The sequence below is a fragment of the Caenorhabditis elegans genome, chromosome I (genome assembly GCF_000002985.6).
Source record: "Caenorhabditis elegans chromosome I".
In the NCBI taxonomy this organism is placed as follows: domain Eukaryota; kingdom Metazoa; phylum Nematoda; class Chromadorea; order Rhabditida; family Rhabditidae; genus Caenorhabditis; species Caenorhabditis elegans.
In genome coordinates this window covers 7166749-7188447 of record NC_003279.8, presented here as the reverse complement: position 1 = coordinate 7188447, position 21699 = coordinate 7166749, and the positions used below count along the sequence as shown (strand labels likewise).

Sequence of the window (21699 nt, the reverse complement as noted above, 5' to 3'; positions counted from 1 at the left end):
TTCTTTGCGTCTCTTCTCAACACCTTGTTCTCTATAGAGACACATCAATAAATCAAAGTCGCAAATGTTCATCACATGGTCATATCTTCAGAGTAGACAAGGGTGAAGGTGAGAAGGTGAATCTGGGATATTACTGACATACAAGTAGAGAACTGCGATTTATTATACAACAATAAAATATTTACGATAATGAGAAAAACGAGAGACGCAGATCATTTAAAGACGAATTGAAACAAAAATAAATTTTAAAAAAAGTAAATGTAAAAATGTTCTCGACTGGATGTATGCTCATTTTGGATCCTTTTCCTTTTTTGTAGGTCCATTGTAAACTTTTGCAGAATCAGTGGCCATCTTCTTTTGCTTTTCGCGATACCTGAAAAAGGAATGGTTGCTCGAGTTTTGAATAATTCCAATCAATTGTATTGTTGAACAATGAAAAATGAAAATTCGGAATATCGACACTCTTAATTTCAATTAATATTTGAAGAGAAGTCTTTAAGTTATTTGAATCTAGATATAGGCTTGAAAACTCACAGAGCAAAAGAAGATCCAGAGTTTCCAGGATCCGGATTGGTCATCTTTGAAGATGCTTTACTAGTTGAAACATCGGAACTCGGAGCTTTTGGTTCAACAAAATACGGAAAAATTGATGGACGTGGAGCTGGAGCCTTGGATTTTGGTTGTTGACTAGAAACGTCTGCAATGTAGCAAACATTGGAAAATTTATTTCTGAATTTCGAAAAAAGAAAAGAAAAAATAACAAACTTGAAGAGATTGTAGTGACTTTTTCTCCCGGTGCTCCACAATATTCACTCTTAACATAGATCTTATCTCCCGTCGAATCCTTATCATTAGACTTTGGTGCCGGTGGGCCGGAAGCTGCAGAAGTAGGTGGTGCCGATGAAGCAGGAGTATCAGACGATTCAGTTCCAGTTCCAGTTCCGGAAGCAGCGTCAGAAGCGGTTGGTGCGTTAGGATCAGAAGTAGAAGAAGTGACAGTTGACGGAGTAGTGGAAGATGTTTCTGGAGTTGTCGATGGTGGAGGAGCAGGATTTGGTGGAGCATCACTTTCAATAGAAACTCTTGTCTCACTAGATGCCTGTTCATGATCATTTCCACGTTTACAAGACTTCTTCTCCTCAAATTCTCTGCGTCTCTTCATAACTTTATCACTATCAACTTCATCAGTTTCCTCATCCAAATCAATTCTTTCTCCATCTCTGTCATCAAATCCGGAAAGCCAATCCTCTGATGTCTTCTTCTGAAGTTCAGAGCCAGCATTCAATGATCGATCCGAGGTTTGAGTTGAGACACTTTCGACGATAAGTTTCTGGGGTTGTTGAATGAGTTGAGGGGTTGGTGTGTCAGGATCCACGTCAGTTGAGCGAGTTCTTCGAACTGAAACATTTAAAATAAAACATTTATGAACAATTTCAACAAACTTTTCTTATTTCTCAGCATTTCAACTGGAACCAAAACATATTGAGTCTGATAATGCTGCTGCAAATTTAGAATCTGTTGAGGTGGCGGTGGAGCTTGTTGAACATGATTTATGGGTTGAACCGGTTGAGAAAGAGGACGAGGAATCGGTGAACATCCAACTTCATCATTTGGAACCTCGTTGACTTGACGAACAATAACTTCTTTGCTGTTTTTTTCTATGACATGATTGCAAGGCTTGGCGATGATATGGATATTCTTATTTTTTCTCGATGAGCTTCTTCTCTTTCTCTCAGGCGCTGAAAATGATACAATTATCTTGAGAAAAAGATCATCCTTTCACTTACGTTCCAACTCTTGTCTCTTAATATTGAATTCCATTTCTTTTCTTTTATTCTCTTCGTCTTTATAAGCATTAATCATCTCATCAGATTTTTGACGTAATCTTCTCTTGTAAACCCATCTTACAAAAAGACATGCGTAGAGGCAAACTCCAAACAGAAACAGAGAGAAGACAAAGAAAACGATATTCAGCCAGATGTATTGAAGACTTGAGAAATATTCTGCAATTTTTATTTCATACTTTTTGAAAACTTGAAAGTTGAAGTATTACGGGAACAATAAATCATGAGAATGCGTACTCGGTGCATTTTATTTGACGCGCGATATCTCTTAGCGAAAACTACAGTAAGAGCTTAAATATCTATTGTTATTTGAGTTCTTACTGTAGTTTTCGCTAAGAGATATCGCGCGTCAAATAAAATGCACCAAGTACGCATTCTCATAATTTATTGTTCCCGTAATATACAAATAGCCTGTCTGTTATTCCGGTTTTTTTTAACTAAAAACTAAATTTAAAAAAAAACGTGGATCACGTTTCTTGCATTAAAAATTGAAGTTTTTGGTATTTATGCGCCCCCGTTTCGGGATTTCAAATTTTGAGTTTTCCAATACTATTCTTTGTTTTCGTGATCACTTTTGGTCAAGGACCTCTGACCCTTTTTGTTTTTGAAAGCTGTGTCTCACTGAAGCCCAAAAATTAAAACCGTATCTGAAAAATACCGAACCATAAAATCGGTTTTAGCTACCAGAATTAGGGCTAGCAATGAGTAGAGGGTTGCTCCGCGGCTCGTAATTACAGCGAAAAAAACGATCCACCGATTTGCTCAAAATGGGTTGCATTACCAACGAAAGCCAGAGTTCATTTTTCCGACGACATTTCACTTCAAAATTGAATAACTAAAACTAACCAGATGCCATTGCTCGAGACTTGAAATCTTCAACTCGTCCAACTCACACCAGAATGTAACAATAAATTTGTTTTCCCTCGAGAACAAAAAAAAAAGAACGAGATCCAACATTACCAGAGTTCACGATAATTAAATTATAAAATTAAAAATACAATATTTTAAAAAAGTCAAAAGAAAACAAAAACGTCTAAATCAACGTGAGATCGATAATTTAAAATAGAAAATCCGGGAAATAAAGAGAAGGAGCAGTAAAGGTAGTACAGAAACCAGTTTTTAAAGAATTTTGGGGAACTCAAATGTCCAAATATCCAGCCCAATCGAGACCAATCAACCATTTGGCATATCCGTTCCAGCAGCTACTTGTATCCTTAAATCATTAAAGTTATGCACCTTCTAGTTTCTAGTTAGTTTTTGGGTCTTTTTAATATTTGGCAATTGTTGATTTTTTGAAATACCAAAAATTTCCCAATCTCTAGAACAAAAAGTCACAGTATTTTCGAAACTTGTTACTATGCTTTTTGGTTATTTTAGTACAATCGAGAATTACTGAGAAATAAGAATTCACCTCATAAATTCTCGAATCAGGAGTAGAATCGATTACTGGAATTCCAGATTCAGTAGACTCAATGCATTCAATGTCACATTTGCTGACTGTAGCTGTCTTTACACGTCCTTTTGATGTCTTGATACGTAATCGCATTCCGGTTTCCATGAAACTGATTTTGAATGCCTTAAGATGAAGTTAATTAGTAATTAATTTCCCCATATATTGTTCAGAAAGTTTCACAAAGTAAAATATTACCTCATCTGAAATGGCCACACTTGCAGAATGTGGGAAAACATCAAATTCCGAAATATAAGTTCCGTCGCTGTTAATGACTAACACATTTGGTGTCTTTTTTGTGTGAAGTCGGAACATTTCATTTTGAAATTGTTCACTGATTTGAAGAGCTTCAATTACAAAATTTACTTTGATCTTCAGTAATTTATCTTGAGCTGTATTGTTCAAATAAGTAACATCGCCAACCGCAAGTGACACCATCAAATTCATCAGGAGGATTACTGTAATAATTTCAAAAACAAGTACAAGAATACTTGGAATCCATTGATTTGTATCAAGTATATCATTTGCATCAACTTCTCCAATCATCATTGTTGATGTTTTAGTGACTGCTTGAAGAATAACCAGCATTGTTTGAACCATTGTCATATTTTCAGTTTGTTGATCAATCAATGGCCAAGGTTTTACACCAGTGTCTCTCATAATTAGTAGAAATGCAAACGAAAATGCAATGAGAGTTGGTATCCAAATAGTAGCAATCTAAAAATCATAAAATCCTGGTTCAGCTTTTTTTTTTGCCCACAAATGACATCGCCTTTGCCGCGCCCAAATTAAGCGCAAGTTACTAGGTAGATTCTTTTTTTTGGATTCGACAACGTTTCTGGCCAAATCTTGCTAATAACTTACTCGTGTTAGAAAAACCCAAGGTAAGTTTAAATAAAATTTTGGCAAAAGTTGGAACCAAAAAATTTAAACTGAGGCGCAGTATAAACCTATTTCTGCCCAACTCTTGCACAAGCTTTTCCATCTTTTGTTTCAAGTTTTATTTCTGCGGCGAAAATTGGGACTGGGATTGGGGTCAAACGACCTTAAATTCCTAACAAAAAACGTTTTGGTATCAATTTTGTTTTGAAATTCAGTAAACCATTTTTCAGTTTTTTTTCGTGATATAGGTTATTAGTTTTCAAAATTTTCCTACAAGAGCCCCATAATAAGTTAATTAAGAACAACTCACATGCGCAAAACTCCTCAAAATTCGTGTCATCATAAATATATAAATTCCAAATGGAGATTTTCTCATTATATAGAGAAGGTTTGCCCAAGCAGAGATGATTGCAATGATTGGAAGGAACCAGGTGACGATTTTCTGTGAATTTTAAAAAATATTAAAAATATTATTTTACTGAATAAAAAACCTTGACTTCCAAATGATAATCATCATATCCAAAAACAGTTGGTAACCAGACATATGCTAATGTTGCCATATAAGTGAAGATATTAAAGCAAAAAGCAACAATAAACCAAGTCGAAACACTTTTTGTTATTCTTGCTTTAATTGTTCCTTTTAATACCTAAAAAACGATTTATTGATAAAAACTTTTGAAAAATCTCACCAAAAACATAAAAAAGATTCCAGTAAAAATGGTGATCAAAAAGTCCTTGAACAAATTTCTAGAGAAAACGTGCCACGCAAGTAGGAGAAAAAAGACCAGAAAAGCTGGAAATATTTAAAGTATTTGATATTTCCTTAAATCAAATATCTCACCAAGAATGTGAAGACTATAAAAGAATGCACAGTCAATGAGTTTTTGATTCACGTAATTCAGAATGTATGGATGACGAATTACACCCCATTTCTTTCCAGATTTCAGTTTTCGAAGCTCCTTCCAGTTGAGAGTTTCACCAGACCCACTGAAACGGAAAGAATTTTTGAACTTTACTGAGTAGATTAATTTCTATTTTTCAATAAATAAATTCAAACTCACTTCTCATAATTAAAAATAAAAGTGGTGGAATCTTCAGCTTTATTTCTGCGAATTCTTGATCGTTCGTTGCAAAAATCAATGGAAATTTCGTCATTGATTTTTTCATTCCGATGACCAAGTTCTTGAAGGGGAACTCTTTCAGCTTCCATGTTCCGCATCTGAAATATAAAAAAAACAATCAATTAGAAAAATGAAGAGGGTTTCAAAATGAAAGAAAAAATTCATCTGTTTTTTCTTTATCATTTTTATTACAAATCCGGTGATGAATAAAAAACCTAAACCCTCTTTAAAACTGAATTGATATCTCTTAATTCATGATTCACAACTAGAACGAAAGAAATTTCAAAATTTCAAGAAAGACCTATACATGTCTGTATTTGTCAATAATTGTCTGCGTCTACTATTCATTTCGAGCTCCCAAAAATGATCGATCGCATGAAAAATGAGTCACAGATGAAGTGGCAGGCAGGCGGGTACAAAATTGAAAGAAAAAAGTACTTGAGAAATAGAAAATAGAAGAGGTGTTTACTATCTTTGTTTGTGCCAAAATGCAACAATGCGCGGATAAAAGCAATTCGTCTCCTCCTCTTTCAATCCCTCACCGGAAATTTAAAAATGCGAATGAAATTGACACTATTTCCGGTTTAAAATTACTTGTCAATCAGTCTGTGCCAATTTTTTCGGTACTAAGAAACGGGAAATGTACAAAAATGGAATCAGTTTTGATAATTTTTACTTGTTTGACTTTTGACTTTTAGGAAATTTGATGAAAGTATTGGTTTTTTTGTCTGTTTTGAAAATGATTTTTTTTGTGTTCCCTATTGAGAAGAAACAAAACTTAAAGAATACATTAATTTTTTCGAATATTCGATATTGTCAAAAAATTTCGCCAATAGTGGCAGAGTGTCAATCACCTTATTAAATAATGAATAAATCTTGCAGAATTCCCCAAAAACTAGCTTTTATAGAATTTTTAAAATTGCAAGGATATGTAAAATGTCTAGACAAAAATAATAATTTAATAACGATAATAATTAAATACCGCCATCAGCAAAATTTAAAGCCTGCACAACTGCCTCAGTGTTTGAAAATTTCAAAAAATCATGGAAAACGGTGTAAAATGAGGACAAAAAGCAGTTGCGTAAACAGAAACAAAAATACATGTCTTCCAAAATTTCGGAACTTTAGAGAAAAGAAAAAGGAGAGGGAAGGCTCAAATAGATTAAAACGGAAAAGAATGGACGTTGACCAGTTGATGATGTGACTGGTTTTCAGGACAGCTCAAATTGCATTGAAAACATTAATATATACGAGTATTGTCAATAGGCAGCGAATTGGTTGGTTATGGATAGAGAATGTAGGAACCGACATGCATGACAGTGTTTGCAGATCATTTTGAAAAGAAAATGACAATGGTATTAATTTATTTAGCAATTGGTGGTTTTGACAAATAATCCAATTGAAAATAGGTTATACATGTTCAAGCAAACATCCACAGTTTCTTATAAATTTCCTTAATTTCAAATTAAATTTGGCTTCTACATTCTGAATTTTCAAACAGCTCAGCTGGATCAGTAATAATTTCTACTAGAATCTGTTGATGAATGTAGAATGACTCAAAAAAGGAGAAAAAATGAACGAAATCGAATAATGCCGCCAAAGACTCATTTGTAGGTATTTGTATGTGTTTGTATGAGACGAGGTGATTTTGTTGCGGTATTCACAATGTTTGGCAACCCATAAATCGAAAAAAGAGAGTAACAAGAGAGAAAGGTGTGTGTCAAAAGGCCTCCGAAGATCAACACTTTGGAATAATTAAACTAGAAATAGAGGGAGAAGCTTCAGAAGAAAAAGGGAATAAATAGAATAAGAGAGGTGAGAGAGCACTAGGATGAGCACAGCTCAGAAGCCTCTTATTCTGAATGCATGAGAGGCTTCAAGCCGACTAAAGGAATTACAAGCGAAGGAAGAGAGGTGTCACGCTGAGAAAGAGCTGCAGAGAAATGTTTGGAAATGCTGACAGTATTGTTTGTGTGTGTTTCAGGTAACATGTACTAATGTTCAAAGTTGCAATAAGCTATTATTTTGATACATTTTTGAGACTGACAGTGTGTCCATTCAAACCTTTGGAAAGTTTCCAAATATTTTTTATTTATTTTTAATTCCGACTTTTTGAGAAATTTGGAGCCATATTGCATGTTTAATTTTTTTCTCTACTATTTTAAGTACGAATAGAGGGAGGAATAAGCAGAAAAGTAAAAACAATTTTAGTCGACTTCAAAAACGAAAATAGGTTAAAACTGTGCCTGTCAATTTTGACTGTACATAAAAAAATTTCGAAAATTGCTTGAAAAGTTCCAATACGGTATTTGGTTATATTAAGAACATAAGATCCTTATAGGAAAATAATTAAAAGATTTCCTCACTGGCGCTACTCTACTTAAGTAGAGTGAAGCTTTAAGCTCAGTCAGTTTTACCAGCATGATACAGAACACCGAGCTTGTATAAATTCAAGACACTCTGTCAAACTTTCCGACAATCGTATTTACGAGACGAAGAGCCTAAAGAGACAACCACAAAGTAATTGCGTCTAATTTGGCGGAAAACTATGGGAAAACTGCGGAAAAACTGGAGGAAAAGAGATGGGAGAGCAGAAGAAGGATAGAGTTTCGAAAAACAATAAAATAAAATGAGAGAAGAAAAGCATGTAGGTGAAAGGTTTCCAAAATATGCAGATGGTTTGGAAAGAGAACCTCAATCGAAATGCGCGAAATCTAACCGCTAAAAAATCTGTCTAGTGTCGCCAGCTGAAGGAGCGGCACATGTGGTTGTGAAATGGGAAAAATGGAAAACGAAACGGATATTCTGAGGGAATTGAAAGAGGACGGCATAGAATTCGTGCACCCCTGCCTGAATTCGATGTATTTGTTTATAAATTCATGGACTCCCATTAAATGACCACCAATGGAATATAAAGTGGATAGTATGGGGTTAATTAGAATAATGGAGTTGAGAAGTAATAAAAAAATTTAGAAAATTAATATTACCCAATTGTTTTTAAAAATAAACTGCTTGGACTATGACTTTGACCATAAACACTTACTTCTAAAAATACATATTACAGAGCAAATCAAAATTGTTGATACGTTTTGGCTGCTTGGAACACTTTGAAACGGGTAAATTGTGAGTTTCAATTTTTTGTTTTTTCATTATTTTTCATTCTGTAGTAGTTGACAACAATCTTGGCACGCGTTTAAATTTGTATGGTCTCTTATGCTTCCTAAATGTCTCTCGGAACATCTTGTGTAAAAATTGACAAAGGTGGCAAAAGGAATATTGAAAAACGTCTTATAGACTATAAGTTATACACTTTTAAAAAAACTAAAAAAATCTAATTGAAACGTGAAAGACAAACTTATATAGGGATATTCACGTCAGTTAAAAAAAACTTCAAAATAACAGTTTGAAATTAGAAAAAATTTATTACGAATTTCAATTATTTCCTGAAGCGGTCGTATCAAAAAAATGAAGAGAGTGTAAGTTAAATTATCTTTCAGTTCAGATTATTTAGTTTGTATAGAAGGAGACGTTTTGATTGAAGATAATGGGTAACCATGTACTGAGGCGCCAGAACGATTTCTCCGTGAACACCACAGTTTGGGTGCAAACCTCTGAATCTATGCGATAACTCATGGAGAAATTGTACTGGTGCGACAGTCAACAAAGAAAGTCTTCCAGAAATTAATTAACTTTTGTTTATTATTCAACTTTTTTTCAAACATGACTTTCAGCAAGCAGAATGTGACAAGAAGAAAGAAGAAGCGCCAAGATGATACAATTGCTGAAGATGAACAGGAGCCAACTCAACAGCCAACGTCAAAAGAGATGAGCAAGGAAGCAATGAAGAAGGGCAAATCAAAGGAGAAGGAACGAGCCTCAAAAGACAAGATGTCTGCTTCTGGGGAAAAGGCTGAAAAGGAAAAAGATCTAAAATTTGTGGCTGCAACAAAGGGACTCTGCAAGTACATTCTAGATATGAGTAAGTGACACATTTATGTTTATTCAACTTACATTAATCTTTCAGAAGAAGCCAGTCTCAACACATATTTCGACGCGAATCTTGCCAACTATAGCCCCTCTAAATGCACATTTAATGAGTGGGAGAAGAATGTCAACAAGAATCGCACGAAAGATGTGAAGCTCATTGATGCGACACGAGTTGTGCTCACCAATCCGGAGAAATCAAAAATGGGACCTGCGGATGATGTGGAAGGCTACATCAATGCTAGCCACATCCGTTTTGACAACGCTTCAACAGATTATATCCTCACGCAATATCCACTGCCAAGCACCATCCGAGACTTCTGGAAGATGGTCTACGTGACGAAGGTCACGCAAGTCATCACAATTTTTGAGCCAATCAAGGACGAAGCGATTGAAGAATTTGCAAACTTCCCTGCACCAGCATCTCCTGTACCTCCTCCACCTACTGCTTCATCCAAGGATATCGGAAGCTCACCTGATCAGCAACCTCGAGAGAGAGAACAAATTGAGATTAAATCTATTCGAGTAAGAAATTAATGGATTAATTCAAATAATTATATTTTAATTTTCAGTGTGACAATCATCTCCACCAGTCGTTCTTCCCTCTGTCGACGGATCACTACTTGAATCTGGAAGGTTGGCTGATCAACACTAGAGCTGTAGAAGTAGATCAACGATGCAAGAACTGGATGAACAAATATACAGTGGAAGTTGTCGCAGATGGATGTAGTGAGGCAACATTTGCCAAAGTCTACAATTGCACCACGTGGCCATGGAAGAGCTACCCTGATGATGTGAAGAAAGTGCTCGCGTTGGTTCGAGCTCCTGTCAAGGTTGGTAACTATTTCAAATAATTATTGTAAACAAGAATTTTCTTTCAGGAAAGCTCACCAACAGTTGGAAAGCAGCCCCCAGTGATTGTAATGTGTGACCTTGGTCTAGATCGCTCAGCTACTGTAGTGCTCACTTCAATCATCATAGAACAAGTGTTAGATGGGAAAACTCCCGATTGTGATGACTTGTTCAGAAAGATGCGTGATCAACGTGCTGGAGTCTTCACAATGAGCATCTTCTTCACGTATGCCATCCGTGCGGCTCTTTTCTATTTAAAGCTTAAGCTTCAATGTCTGAACGAGAATGGAAATGAGGATGTGAAGACGATGATCACAGAAGCGCTGGCAAAGGTCCCTTTCCTGACGAAAAAAGCTAAATAGCTCTTTATGTAAATTTTTCTTTTCTACAATGAACCTTCGACTCTCGATATTTTTATTGAAAACAAAATTGTCATCTGTTACACATAATGATATAAAATTGTATCCGGGATTCGCAAAACAGTAAAATTTTCTGTCACGTCACATCAACTATTTAAAACAGTTTCTAGATACTATAGGGTTACTGTAACATAATTTGAGATTTAAGTTGCGAGGAGAAAGCAAGTTGAGATATTTTATATTTTTATATCTTTATTTTCACTGAATTCTTCTGCCAACTGACCTGTGTCTGCCACAGCTGGATGACATTGATAACAATCTTGGCACGAGGTTCATATTCCGTAAATCCCAATCAAGGTAAAGCACCATCAGAACAAATCACCCAAACGAAAACTCCGAATGTCCAAATATCAATTTTATTAGTGCTGGTAAAACTGGTCTGTGCGGCAGCCAGCGTGGCAACCGCACAAAACAATTTATTTTAGTATAATAATCCAACTTTTTGAATCAAAAGTTAATATATAAATTTATTAAAATGTTTGATTGTCCTGAAAATAAAACTTATATTTGTTGAAAATTCCAAAAGGGTCCCCAAATAGTGCCTGAAAGTGGTCAACAAGTAAGATATTTTTGAATCAATCAAACATTTTTCTACATTTCTTTATCAGTTTTTGAGTGGGATTTTCATACTGAAATAAGCTGTTTTGTGCTGTTACCGAGCTAAATTGCCGCACAGCCTGTTCTCATGAATTGTCTCTGGCAATTTGATCGAAACCTTTGCAGGGTATAATCTTTAATCTCATTTTCCTTGTCCGACATATCAAATTCGGCTACTGAAAAAAAAGAAAAATTAGGAAAAAATACATCTAAAATGGAAACAATCGAATGGCATGCCTTATTTTTCCAGAAACAGCCAACAATAATGCCAAATAATCGTTGACACTCATGTTGCTCGATTCCATAAAAGTTTCGCGTCTCAAAACTCTCTTCTCCTCTATTTTGTCGTCTATTCTGATTCGGTCGGTCGCGTCGGTTATCATCAGAAATTGATTTTGATAGAAATATCATGCAGACTCTGGAGATACGCAGACATTTGGAATGGAATGGTACGGAACGAAAAGCAAACAAATCGCAATTTGCATACATACACACAAGACTCTTTCCTCCCCATACCCCTCGGTACGCGACCGCACAGTCAAGCACAACAATATAATTTTAGAAGCAAAGCAGCGGGAGAAGAGGAAGAAGAAGAAGACTCTTTCAATAAAAACTGTACACTTTCCGCTTATTTTTCTCTGTGTTTCATGTTTTTCTGTTGCGGAAGATGTACTTGAACTTTTACCCATCAGCAGTTTTTAGAGTCCCAAGAACTTTTCAATTTTAGCATTTTCAAAATTCATGTAATCGATTTTTGAGTTATTTATCGAATTCATTTCGACAATTTATTGTTTTTTTGTAATTTTCTATTTCACACGTGGCACTATTTATAGTTTCATTTCCGCTTTTTATTATTTCTCAATAATGTTTGTAGACGTGGTGAGTTGCATTTTGGTAGATACTTGCAAAAATTAGAGAAATATTTTAGTCAGATCTCACAAAAAGGTTTATTTTCTTTATAAAGCTCAATCTTTGTAGATCTAAAATGACTTTCATTTCAGAGAAGTAAAACATTAGAATCCACATTTGTCTTTCTGTTGCAATCGCTCGCTTTTCTTGTTTTCTTTTACTTTTTGAAGTAAGTCCATCACGGTTTTCTTAATTTCAACACAAAACATCTGACAACTTTTATTTTACAATTTTTGAAAAGTAGAAAGTTTTATCGTAGAAGCGTAAATAGTTTGTCGGTGGCGTACTTGGTACCTTCAATCAATTACATTACAAAAAATTTGACTGTACTCATTGGGGCATGTTACTGCAAGTCTCTTGAGTCAGAAAGCTCCATTCTTTTTTAAATGACTATCCTAAATTGTTCTCGTTGTTATTTTACACTAGTTTTGATTCATGAAAAACAAAAACTTTTTAGAAACATGATAACTTGTTGGAAAAACTGTACCTTGTAATTGACTTTCAAACGGCATTCCATTTTATTACGGATTTTTTTACAAAGAAAAGGAAAGAAAAAGAGTTAATTGATATGTTTTTTTTACAAAACTTGAACGAACAAAAATTTTCTCCCGGTTTAGGACCCGAATCAAGACGAATAAAATTGAGCGTCATTTGCGACTTTTAGAGCGCAAACATGAGAACGAGTGAGTCATATTCATTTTCTTTTACCTTCTTCTTCCCTCTCCCACTCTCTTATTCAAAATGGTCTCGCCTTTCACTCATTCAGATGGATCCTTCTGGAGCCAGCTCATTGTCTCAGTAAGATCAAAGCAATGCAATGTCTCTCCGAAGAAAGTCTCAATGAATATTGAACTTTAAAGTTTTCATAAATTCGTCTCAAAAGTCTATTGTTGTAATCTTAATCTGTGTAATGTTTATTATTTGTGACCGTGAGAGAAGAACTTATTTGTTTAAATGTCTCTTGTGATGTACGGAGTACCGCACGCTGGTAAGATTTGCTCATTATGTTATGCCTAACTGTCATTCCATATGTGATAACGGCCCACGCAGTCATCCGTGACTCACCGGAAAAAAGAGTTTTGCACATTTATTATTCATGACAGTTTACCTTGAGAATCTTATTCGTCCTTTAATGAAATTTCCAAAAAAATTACTAAAAGTGGATAAATTTCAATCTGAAATTTTTCTGCGCAGTTTTCCTTTACTTCGAGATCAGAAAATTTTCTGCAAACGTCACAACATTTTGCAGACTTCTTTCCAAGAATTTCTAGGCTTTGGCAAACAATCTGAAAGCTTTTTGAAAAATTGTGTCAAAATGTCATATTACAGTTAAATTTTTCATAGATCTATTAGAAACCTCCTTTTCCGACTGATGTATATGAATATTTGTTTGAAAGTGCATGGTCAGGCTCAAGCATTTCTTTAGTATTTCCTTTTATAGGGGTTATTTTAATGTGAACAGTTTTAAGTTATCAGACGTTAATTTTTATAATTTCCAATTCATATATCCAAGTTCCAGTAATAAAAACTTCCACAATTTCTCAACAATTTCTTAAAATTGATTGTATCTTGTCCTATGTATTCTGAACACCTTTTTGAATTTTTTTAATCTATTACCTAATAAAATATGTTCCTTTAATTTCTGAAAGTTTGCACATCAATTCCATATTTTACGTCATGCGCATTCTCTTTTCATTCTCTTTCTCTTCAATATTCTCATTCTGTTCCACTGAACCTTCCCGACCTGAGCTTCTTTCCGAAGGGTCAGGAGGTTGCTAGTCATCTGTGTTACCTTCTTTGTTTGCTTCCATCATCATCATCGTCCCTCCAAACAAAACAAATACATGTCTCGGAGAGAGGAAGGGTCTCGGCTAGGTGAGCACATACATGTTCCGTCGGCCCGCTTTTGCCACCCATCACCCTCCCATTTTCTTACTATTTTTCAATCGATAATCGTACATTTTTAATATATATATATTTTTTGTTTTCTCAACCAAAAAAATGTAACCCCGTTATGTTCTCTATGTTGACTCTTCACTGACTCATACGCACATAGGAGACAAGTTTGGTGATAAGATGGAAAAATGCGCTGTCTTCATTTTTTCCCCACTATTTTCGATTTTCTTCACTTTTTTGTGTTTTTTATCGATTTGATCTTGTTCTTGTTCTACCCTTCAGTTTAAGATTTCATTTACTTCTCTTATCGTCCAACTTCTATTTTTTAAGTTTTCTTGACATTTCTATTTTCAATTATCAATTATTCAGATAGTCTAATGGAAATTCGACTAAGGCACTTGGCTTTTGCCGCTGTTCTCTGTACACTTTGTGAGTTTTTCCAAAAATTTAACGCGTCGCTGAACATCCCAAAAATTGAAACATTTTTTAAGAAAAAAAAACTAAATTTCATCAAAATCTTAAGCTTTGGGAACTTGTCCGTTTCACTCTTAGCCGCAAATATTTCGGTAGTTTATAGTGGTTTTTTTCTCGGAAGTTAAACAATTGTGCATTTATCAAATTTTCACAAGCTTCATTTTCTAAATCGAGCAAACGGATCTGTAAATTCTGGCACCTGTATAGCTATGACTAACTATAAGATTGTGGCAAGACCCGATCGAAAAAACAGCGTGAAAATACAGGCATGCCAAAATTTTTTAAAATTACTATAAAATAATTTTTTTTAAAACACTTCTTCTTACAGGCTACTATGCCAATGGACAAGGACTCAATGACCCAATTACTCAATATATCGAAGGAAGGTTAGGAAATCGACGTATTTTCTGGTGTCCAAGTGGTTATGGTCAGTTTTTGAACAACTTTTTAAACCTCTTTTGAGTTCAAAATAATCATTATTAATTTCCAGGATATCTTGCATTCTGTCCTCAACCAACAGATTGGGATAACTACAATTGGTGTTGTACATTCCCATATATGGGATCATGGAAACCCTCATGCTGTCAATTTGCCATTCCTACTGGAGCTGTCGTGGCTATTATTTTGGCAGCAATTGTTTTACTGCTGGGTAAGATTTCCTACACAGTTACTTTTTTTTGAAATCAACACTAGATTTTTTCAAAAAAGAGAGCATACATACTTTTAAAGAATAAAACCATTCAAAAACATGATTGAACATTGACAACATTACACTTTTCCAAGCTTACTTTTAACACGAAAATATTTTTTCAGGTACTTATTTTGAAATTTTTACCATTTCCCTTAACTGGAACAAGTGAAACCTTGGTTGTTTTTTAATTTAATTTGAGTATTGATTATTTTAATGGCAATATGGCTCGTTTGATACAATCAAAATTATTTTTGACGATTAAAATTTAAGATTAAAATTTCTGAATAAAAATGTTTCAGTTCTGATTGCAATGTCTTGCTGGTGCTGTTGGTGTTGTCCGCTTTACAAGCAACTTTACGACTTTGAAGATGAGTAGATAAATCTTTTTAAAATTTCTTTCTCTTTGAAATATTTTATTTTTGTTTCATTTTTGAAATTTCCTCCCTTAAAAACTAAATTTTGAACCCTGAAACTGCCTCGCAGACCGACTTTTTCCCCGTTGACCCTGCCATACATTTTATTAATCAACTAATTTCATGTCTTCCGACCCAAATTCCATGATCCTCCATGCGCACACTCATTTATACCGCCTTTTTGGGTAATTCATTAAGTTTTTGAGCTCACATGAGTTCTTTATTTGGCTGAATTATTTATTACTGATGATCTGTCGGTGTATCTTTCTGTTTTCCCATTTCATGTTTCCTATTGTTTAACTTTAATTTCTGCTGTGATATATATGCTTATATGTTTCATTTCAGTTCTTCTAGAACGTTATTTTTCCATTTCTTTCTGCTCAATTCCTGAACAAATATCTATGTTGTTTGTTGGTTAGAAACAACTATAAAAAAATAAATGATTGAAACTTAGAACATTTATTTTTTATCTCAGAGCTCACTAAAGGTTGAGGTTTTCAAAGGGTTTGCTTGTTGAGTTACAGTCAAGCAAAAGTGGAACCCCAAACTTAATTTAGTTTCTGCTTTATTTTCAAGTAGATTAGTATTTGTAAAATCCTCTTCCTCACAAACTCCACAAATCGGAAGCAGATCCTTACTCATTTCATTTCCAAAAAAACATTTTTAAACGAAAAAAACCTCGTTTAAAAAATTTGAATGTTTTTCAAAAAACCTGATACAATAAATAAATCTGAATATTTTATTAGCCTTCTTCAGTAAAAAACTGGTCAGTTATGCGAAGCTTGAACATTTGTTTTAAACTTGAATGAATTTTAATCTCCGTCGCAATTATAATCAACATGGACGAAACAACGTTCCACAAAGTCTAATTTTTGTATATTTTTCTCCAAATCGTGTGATATATCATGAGTTATCTGAAAGATTCTTATATTTCAATTAAGAGATTTGTCCCATACCCTCAGTGGTAACTTCTCATCGAGTACAATATGAAGTTCAACTTGTGCATTAAGACCTGTGTAATATATCATTGAATGATCGATGTACCTGAAAATAATTATTAAAAAAGACTAAACCAGTCCGGTTTTTCCCGTCAAAGTAATTGAAATATTCAATAATCTATAAAACCATTTGCTCGAGCGTCTGGTTTTACCGGATTCTAAACTATCAGTAGTCAGCTTTTTCGTTGTTACGGGAGTTTTCCAATAATTTTTTTAAATGTTTTTGAATGCTATTTTCCAAAATATTTAATCATTTTGAGTCTATCGCACTAACTGGACATTGGAATTTACGAATTGTAAAGCAGAATAAAAACTCGAATATTGGCACTTAAAAAAGCGCATTTCCGGTTTTCCAGTTCTTTTACGAAAATGATACTTACTTAATTCTCTTGTCATGTTTCAATGTAATATTTAAAATTCTGGCCAATTGATCCCTTTCAGCTGTAATACCAACCAATTGTGGAATATTATCAATTGCATGACGACACCAAGAATATGCAATCCAAGTACATACACAAATAGCTCCAATTGGATCAGCAAATTTCCATACATAATCTCCAAGGTAACCACATACCAATGCAAGACTTCTTGTCATTAAATCATTTCTCAAATCCATTGCAATAACTAAACTTGAAGTTGATCCTCTTTTATAACAAAACCACATTATAATTCCTTTCAAAACAGTTTGTATCACAATTATTGCAATCGTAGAATTGGTCATTTTTGGATCAACTGTGTCATTTACAATTGAATTTATTGATTGCATGATCATTGACACATTGGCAAATGCCATTATCACGGAACATAGGATAACTCCTATCAGTTCTAGTCGATCTCTTCCACGTGGATATTTTTGAGCGTCAGTTTTGTTGATTTCACTCAGACAAATATTCATGACAAAGCTGCAGGCAATATCCATTGAAGAGTCCACAAATGTACTGTAAAGCGGTTTTTAATCATTTTCAAAATAATCAATTCTCGGGCCGAAAGGTTGAACTTATGCACGGGTAACAATGCTAGGTAAAGTTGGATAAGGATAACATTGGTTTTTGTCAAGTTTGTGGATGTCTTGTTATTATGTTCCTTTTTCAATTTGAATAGAGTAGACAAAAATTGGTGAAATCAGTTATAATGCACAGGTACTTCTAGTTTTTGGCGAATTATTAGTGTTTTGCTGTCTTGAATCAACGTAATTTAGTTTGAAAGTCTATTTTTGATATTTTAAAAATAGCAGTGGTAGCTGACCTTGGTAATTGGCACTTTCTGAAATTAATTCAAAAACATTGTTATTGACATAAAACTATTATTTTAATTGATGCTTTATTTTTAATTTTGATGTTAAATTTTTAAATTTCTAGTTTACTTTTGGATTGTATAAATTTATATTTACTAATCATACATGTCGTATACATGTCGCATGACATTATGTTTTACCTACAAAAAAAACAAACCTCATGATTGACAATGATCCAGAAATAATCGATGCCGCTAAATTACCAATCAAACTTCCAATGTTTAGAGCAAAAGTAGCTTGAGCCAAAACTCGGTCCTCATATCTTTCATCCTCCTCCTGAAAACTTCAAAATTATACGAAAATTATAATTCACCGTAAAGATAAATAGACAAATAAGAGAAAACGAAAATATGTAGTATTTTAAATATTTATTTGCGTCTAGAGACAGCCTACAATAAAATCAATAATACAACTTTACCGCAGTTTTCTGCAATGGTTTTCCAATAGTCTTCTGGTCTTCATCGAATTTTTGAAGCAACTCCTTTTGATTATTATAAAACTCATCAACCTTTTTCTGAGCTTCTGGCGATACATTGCTCTTCACAACTTCTTTTTTCTTCTCGATTCCATTTTCTTTTCGTTTTCTAGTTGTCGTCATACTGAAAATTAATTTTAAAAACTGAAAAAGAAACCTATCTTCAATATCTATTATTTGATAATAAAAACTGATTGTAAAACAAACAAGCAAAATGACCAAATTGCACAGTGCTGCCGAAAACTGATAACCGTCTATGAATATGCACTATCAATTGACTAAATTTAAGAAGTTTATTGAAAGGGAAATGTAGAAACTATAAAGCCCTACTGATCAGAAACTTTTTAATTTCCTATTATGTGATTGTTGAACAAGACATGAACAATTATTAATGCCATCTAAAAGAAATCAACTAAAAATCGAAACAGTCTATAATTTTTTTGGAAGCAAAAATCGGAAGTCTGAAGAAAAAATTAAAGAATATCGCAAACAAATTATCAATTTATAAATTTTAGATTATTTTTAATTATACCAACAAACCAAACATTTATTTTTATTTTCATTCTCGGATATTGATTAGATTTACGTTTATAATTGAACTGATCAAAAATTAAAAAAAAAAAACTATTTCACCGGTTAGGCTGGAAACAATCGAACATTTTCAACCGCTGCCGGATTTTAAAAATTCAAAAAATGGGTATTTTTGGCAGTTGCATAAAACCAAAATTTTCAGCCATTTGTAACAAATTTAGATCAAACATTTTGGAATACTGCTAAGCTTAGGAAAAATGTGCAGCTTAGAACCAAAAAAATATTTTTAACGGTGCAAGACGACTCGAAATTGCAATACAATACTAGCGGCTGAAATTGAATTTCCAGGTCCAAAAATGTATCCATAATTTTGAACAAAAATTTATATGACTATTTTGTTGTTAGGATTTTCGTAATTTTTTTTAACAGGGTTAAAAAATTGTTATAAGAGACATGACTATGTTTAACTAAAACCGGTTTATAACTTTTTCCATGTTATTTTATTCATTGAATAAATTCAATTTCAGAAAAAACTTTTTTTTCCGGCTGGCATTCTCCCACTTGATTTCCACGTTTTTTTTTTCAATTTCTCCGGTATCACGTGAACTCGAACTCCATGGATAACCTGCCACCTTAACGATAGATTTGACGTGCGAGATTCATAGAGATCAAACAATCCCGAGAAACCCAGAACGAAATAGTCTCGAGAAATCGCTGATATTTGTCGATTCGATCCGCAAAAGCTGTCAATTCGACAGGCAAATGAGCGACTGAGAGCTCACCCGAGCACCCGGCTCTAGCAGATCAATTTCTCTACTCTTTCTCTTCAATCTCATCATTTCATTTTTAACTTTCATTCAAAGTCATACCAGTGGTTTTTATCTTGTTACAACTGCTATAAGAATTCAAGCTGATTCCTGAAAAAGTATTAAAATGAATAGAATCAGAGCGGCGTTACCATGGAGGAAAAAGTAAGTTCTTCTTGTAAAATATTCTCGAATCCGTTATCAAAAATGTTCCAATCAAAAATTTTAAATAAACAATATTTATCGGAAGATCTTCTAATTTCTATTTTCTAGAAATTACTATGGTGACTCTGATTCAACCGGTTACTGTTCATCATCCGATGTTTCAAAAGCTCTCTCTGATTCTCAATTCATTCTTCGACCAAATACTGCTCTTCTAAGCTCATCATATTCAAATGGAACCAACTATTATGCAGTTTGTCATCTTAACTCTTAAAAACGTAATAATCAATTAATTCCAGCTTGACTGCACCGAACGTTCAAGATTAAAAGAAAAAGGAGGAACAGTTACATCGAGAACCTCTACCGTCAGCTCTACAACTTTCAAATCACATTCAATGGTAATTGTTTCTAAATATTTTTTCCGGATTTTGCAAACTGTTTCAAAGCTGAAGTTTAAAAAACAGCAATAGTTAGAAGTTTTCAAGTGTTAATAAAAATTTAGAACCATATTACAATCTAAACCAGCACTAAAGGAGATAATTTCTGAAGCACGCTCAAGTTGTCAAAGTTTAGTCTTTCTATTATTATATCATAAAATTTTGATAATTTTCAAGAGTAGTTCATTATAAATCGGTATTTTGGGATCATTTTGAGTATATTAAATTAATAAGTTGTCCTCTATTACACCTCCTTTAACTTCAGAGCACTGCTGCTGATTGTGACTACGAAGGTGAGGATGAATCAACCACAATCCGTGCTAATTCTGTCCGTCAAGTCCCCATGATGCCCAAGTTAACATCAATCAAACATTTAATGACAGAAAGCTCAAGTGAAGAACTTCCACAACATGATGAAATGGAGGATGACGTGGCAACATTGGAAGAAGTATCAATGGAATATGACGATGAAGATGATGATGATGTTACACTCGATATAGTTCCAAGACGAGAATATCGAAATTCTAGTTTTCGTTCATTTCCATTTTCTTATCAGTTAATGGAAAGTGAAATGGATCGACTTTTTGATATGATGCAAGTAGATGAACAAATTCCCAGTACGTCACATTGCTCGAGTTCTCCTAATTCAAATTCATCTCATAAAAAGAAATTATTGATTCGAGAACCTACATCTACAATATATTATCATGATATTTCATCATCTGAAGCTTCGCCACCTCCACCTCGACCATCCATAACCCGAACAGAAAGTGTTCCACGATCAATTCTCAAGAATTCATCGTCATTTGCAATTTACGAAGAAATTTATGGAGATCATTTGACTCCACCACCAATTGATATTAGACCTCAATTGCCTGTTCGTCCAATTATGGCTTTCCAACAGTTTCCGCCGTGTACTACATTTCAGCCAAGATTAATTCAAAGGTTTGATTTTAGAAATATGTTTTAAGCTCTTCTTTTCGTTTGGTCCTTTAAATTATTCACCGAACTTAAAATCAGAATCCAAGAACAAATCACCGAGCATAGTCAGGTCCTTCAAGGCAAAAAGCCAACTTTTCCCCTTATTCAGCCTATAAACTTTCAATAATTTTCAGACTTCCATCAGTCCGTCGCCGAAAGAAAATGCCAAGCCTTCACCACTCAACATCGTTTGCCTCGTATTTCCGAAAAAGGAAGTGAAGCATAGTCTCTAATTGTAAATATTAATAATTTTACGGATTGCAATATACAGTGTTTTTAAGAGAAAATAAATAATAATAATCAATTGAAAATAAGTGAAATTGCACTTACAATAGTGCATTGACAAACTGGAAAAGATCAAGTTCATTGAGTGAAAATGCTCTTATCAATTTGGAAAAAAGTTCATTGACGACAATGATGGATTATCAGTTAGTAATATGATTTTCTCACGTTTATGCTCCGGAACTGCACTTTAAATTATGT

At 33.9% G+C, this 21699-nt stretch overlaps 7 protein-coding genes and 3 non-coding genes across 12 annotated transcripts; 6 read left to right on the top strand and 4 right to left on the bottom strand.

The window, feature by feature from the left end:
• Window positions 1–149: 149 nt before the first annotated feature.
• On the bottom strand, window positions 150–2753 carry M05B5.3 (the record flags this gene model as incomplete). 3 transcript variants are annotated; one of them, NM_001383306.2, is made up of 6 exons in its annotated part: window positions 151–373; window positions 535–697; window positions 766–1398; window positions 1443–1739; window positions 1788–2003; window positions 2691–2753. In NM_001383306.2, 6 exons carry the CDS (start codon window positions 2698–2700, stop codon window positions 289–291), a joined length of 1404 nt encoding a protein of 467 aa, NP_001370941.1. The 3 variants fall into 3 exon arrangements, with proteins under 3 accessions (NP_001300430.1, NP_001370941.1, NP_001300432.1); NM_001313501.4 differs by lacking the exon at window positions 2691–2753 and having other exon boundaries at window positions 150–373; window positions 1788–1867; NM_001313503.3 differs by lacking the exons at window positions 766–1398; window positions 1443–1739; window positions 1788–2003; window positions 2691–2753 and having other exon boundaries at window positions 289–373; window positions 535–578.
• A 42-nt stretch (window positions 2754–2795) lies between these two features.
• trpa-2 (Ion_trans domain-containing protein) lies at window positions 2796–5395 on the bottom strand. Its single transcript, NM_059630.8, has 8 exons — window positions 5238–5395; window positions 5018–5163; window positions 4866–4969; window positions 4668–4823; window positions 4487–4618; window positions 3493–4011; window positions 3256–3420; window positions 2796–3057 (listed from the first exon to the last, which is right to left on the bottom strand). The coding sequence occupies exons 1-8, from the start codon at window positions 5384–5386 to the stop codon at window positions 2983–2985; spliced, it is 1446 nt and encodes a 481-aa protein (NP_492031.1). The 5' UTR covers window positions 5387–5395; the 3' UTR covers window positions 2796–2982.
• Window positions 5396–7065: 1670 nt separating this feature from the next.
• On the top strand, window positions 7066–7214 carry M05B5.10. Its single transcript, NR_050247.1, has one exon. It is a non-coding gene; the product is annotated as an Unclassified non-coding RNA M05B5.10 (non-coding RNA).
• On the bottom strand, window positions 7085–7214 carry M05B5.8. Its single transcript, NR_050248.1, has one exon. It is a non-coding gene; the product is annotated as an Unclassified non-coding RNA M05B5.8 (non-coding RNA).
• Window positions 7215–9017: 1803 nt separating this feature from the next.
• Window positions 9018–10544, top strand: M05B5.1 (Tyrosine-protein phosphatase domain-containing protein; the record flags this gene model as incomplete). The annotated part of the gene is made up of 4 exons (NM_059629.2): window positions 9018–9276; window positions 9322–9806; window positions 9854–10114; window positions 10163–10544. The coding sequence occupies 4 exons, from the start codon at window positions 9018–9020 to the stop codon at window positions 10493–10495; spliced, it is 1338 nt and encodes a 445-aa protein (NP_492030.1). The 3' UTR covers window positions 10496–10544.
• Window positions 10545–11605: 1061 nt separating this feature from the next.
• M05B5.9 lies at window positions 11606–11752 on the top strand. Its single transcript, NR_050246.1, has one exon. It is a non-coding gene; the product is annotated as an Unclassified non-coding RNA M05B5.9 (non-coding RNA).
• A 253-nt stretch (window positions 11753–12005) lies between these two features.
• On the top strand, window positions 12006–12938 carry M05B5.7 (uncharacterized protein). The gene is made up of 4 exons (NM_001263485.3): window positions 12006–12028; window positions 12151–12227; window positions 12676–12741; window positions 12825–12938. The coding sequence occupies exons 1-4, from the start codon at window positions 12014–12016 to the stop codon at window positions 12907–12909; spliced, it is 243 nt and encodes an 80-aa protein (NP_001250414.1). The 5' UTR covers window positions 12006–12013; the 3' UTR covers window positions 12910–12938.
• A 1385-nt stretch (window positions 12939–14323) lies between these two features.
• On the top strand, window positions 14324–15985 carry let-522 (uncharacterized protein). Its single transcript, NM_059628.6, has 4 exons — window positions 14324–14383; window positions 14757–14855; window positions 14919–15077; window positions 15419–15985. Exons 1-4 carry the CDS (start codon window positions 14332–14334, stop codon window positions 15493–15495), a joined length of 387 nt encoding a protein of 128 aa, NP_492029.2. The 5' UTR covers window positions 14324–14331; the 3' UTR covers window positions 15496–15985.
• Window positions 15986–16255: 270 nt separating this feature from the next.
• Window positions 16256–18451, bottom strand: K07G5.5 (Cation efflux protein cytoplasmic domain-containing protein). Its single transcript, NM_059627.4, has 5 exons — window positions 18243–18451; window positions 17982–18100; window positions 16911–17468; window positions 16489–16576; window positions 16256–16446 (listed from the first exon to the last, which is right to left on the bottom strand). Exons 1-5 carry the CDS (start codon window positions 18420–18422, stop codon window positions 16345–16347), a joined length of 1047 nt encoding a protein of 348 aa, NP_492028.1. The 5' UTR covers window positions 18423–18451; the 3' UTR covers window positions 16256–16344.
• A 907-nt stretch (window positions 18452–19358) lies between these two features.
• On the top strand, window positions 19359–21530 carry K07G5.4 (Ovate family protein). The gene is made up of 5 exons (NM_001374910.1): window positions 19359–19801; window positions 19910–20051; window positions 20098–20196; window positions 20501–21180; window positions 21351–21530. Exons 1-5 carry the CDS (start codon window positions 19764–19766, stop codon window positions 21433–21435), a joined length of 1044 nt encoding a protein of 347 aa, NP_001361834.1. The 5' UTR covers window positions 19359–19763; the 3' UTR covers window positions 21436–21530.
• Window positions 21531–21699: the final 169 nt, after the last annotated feature.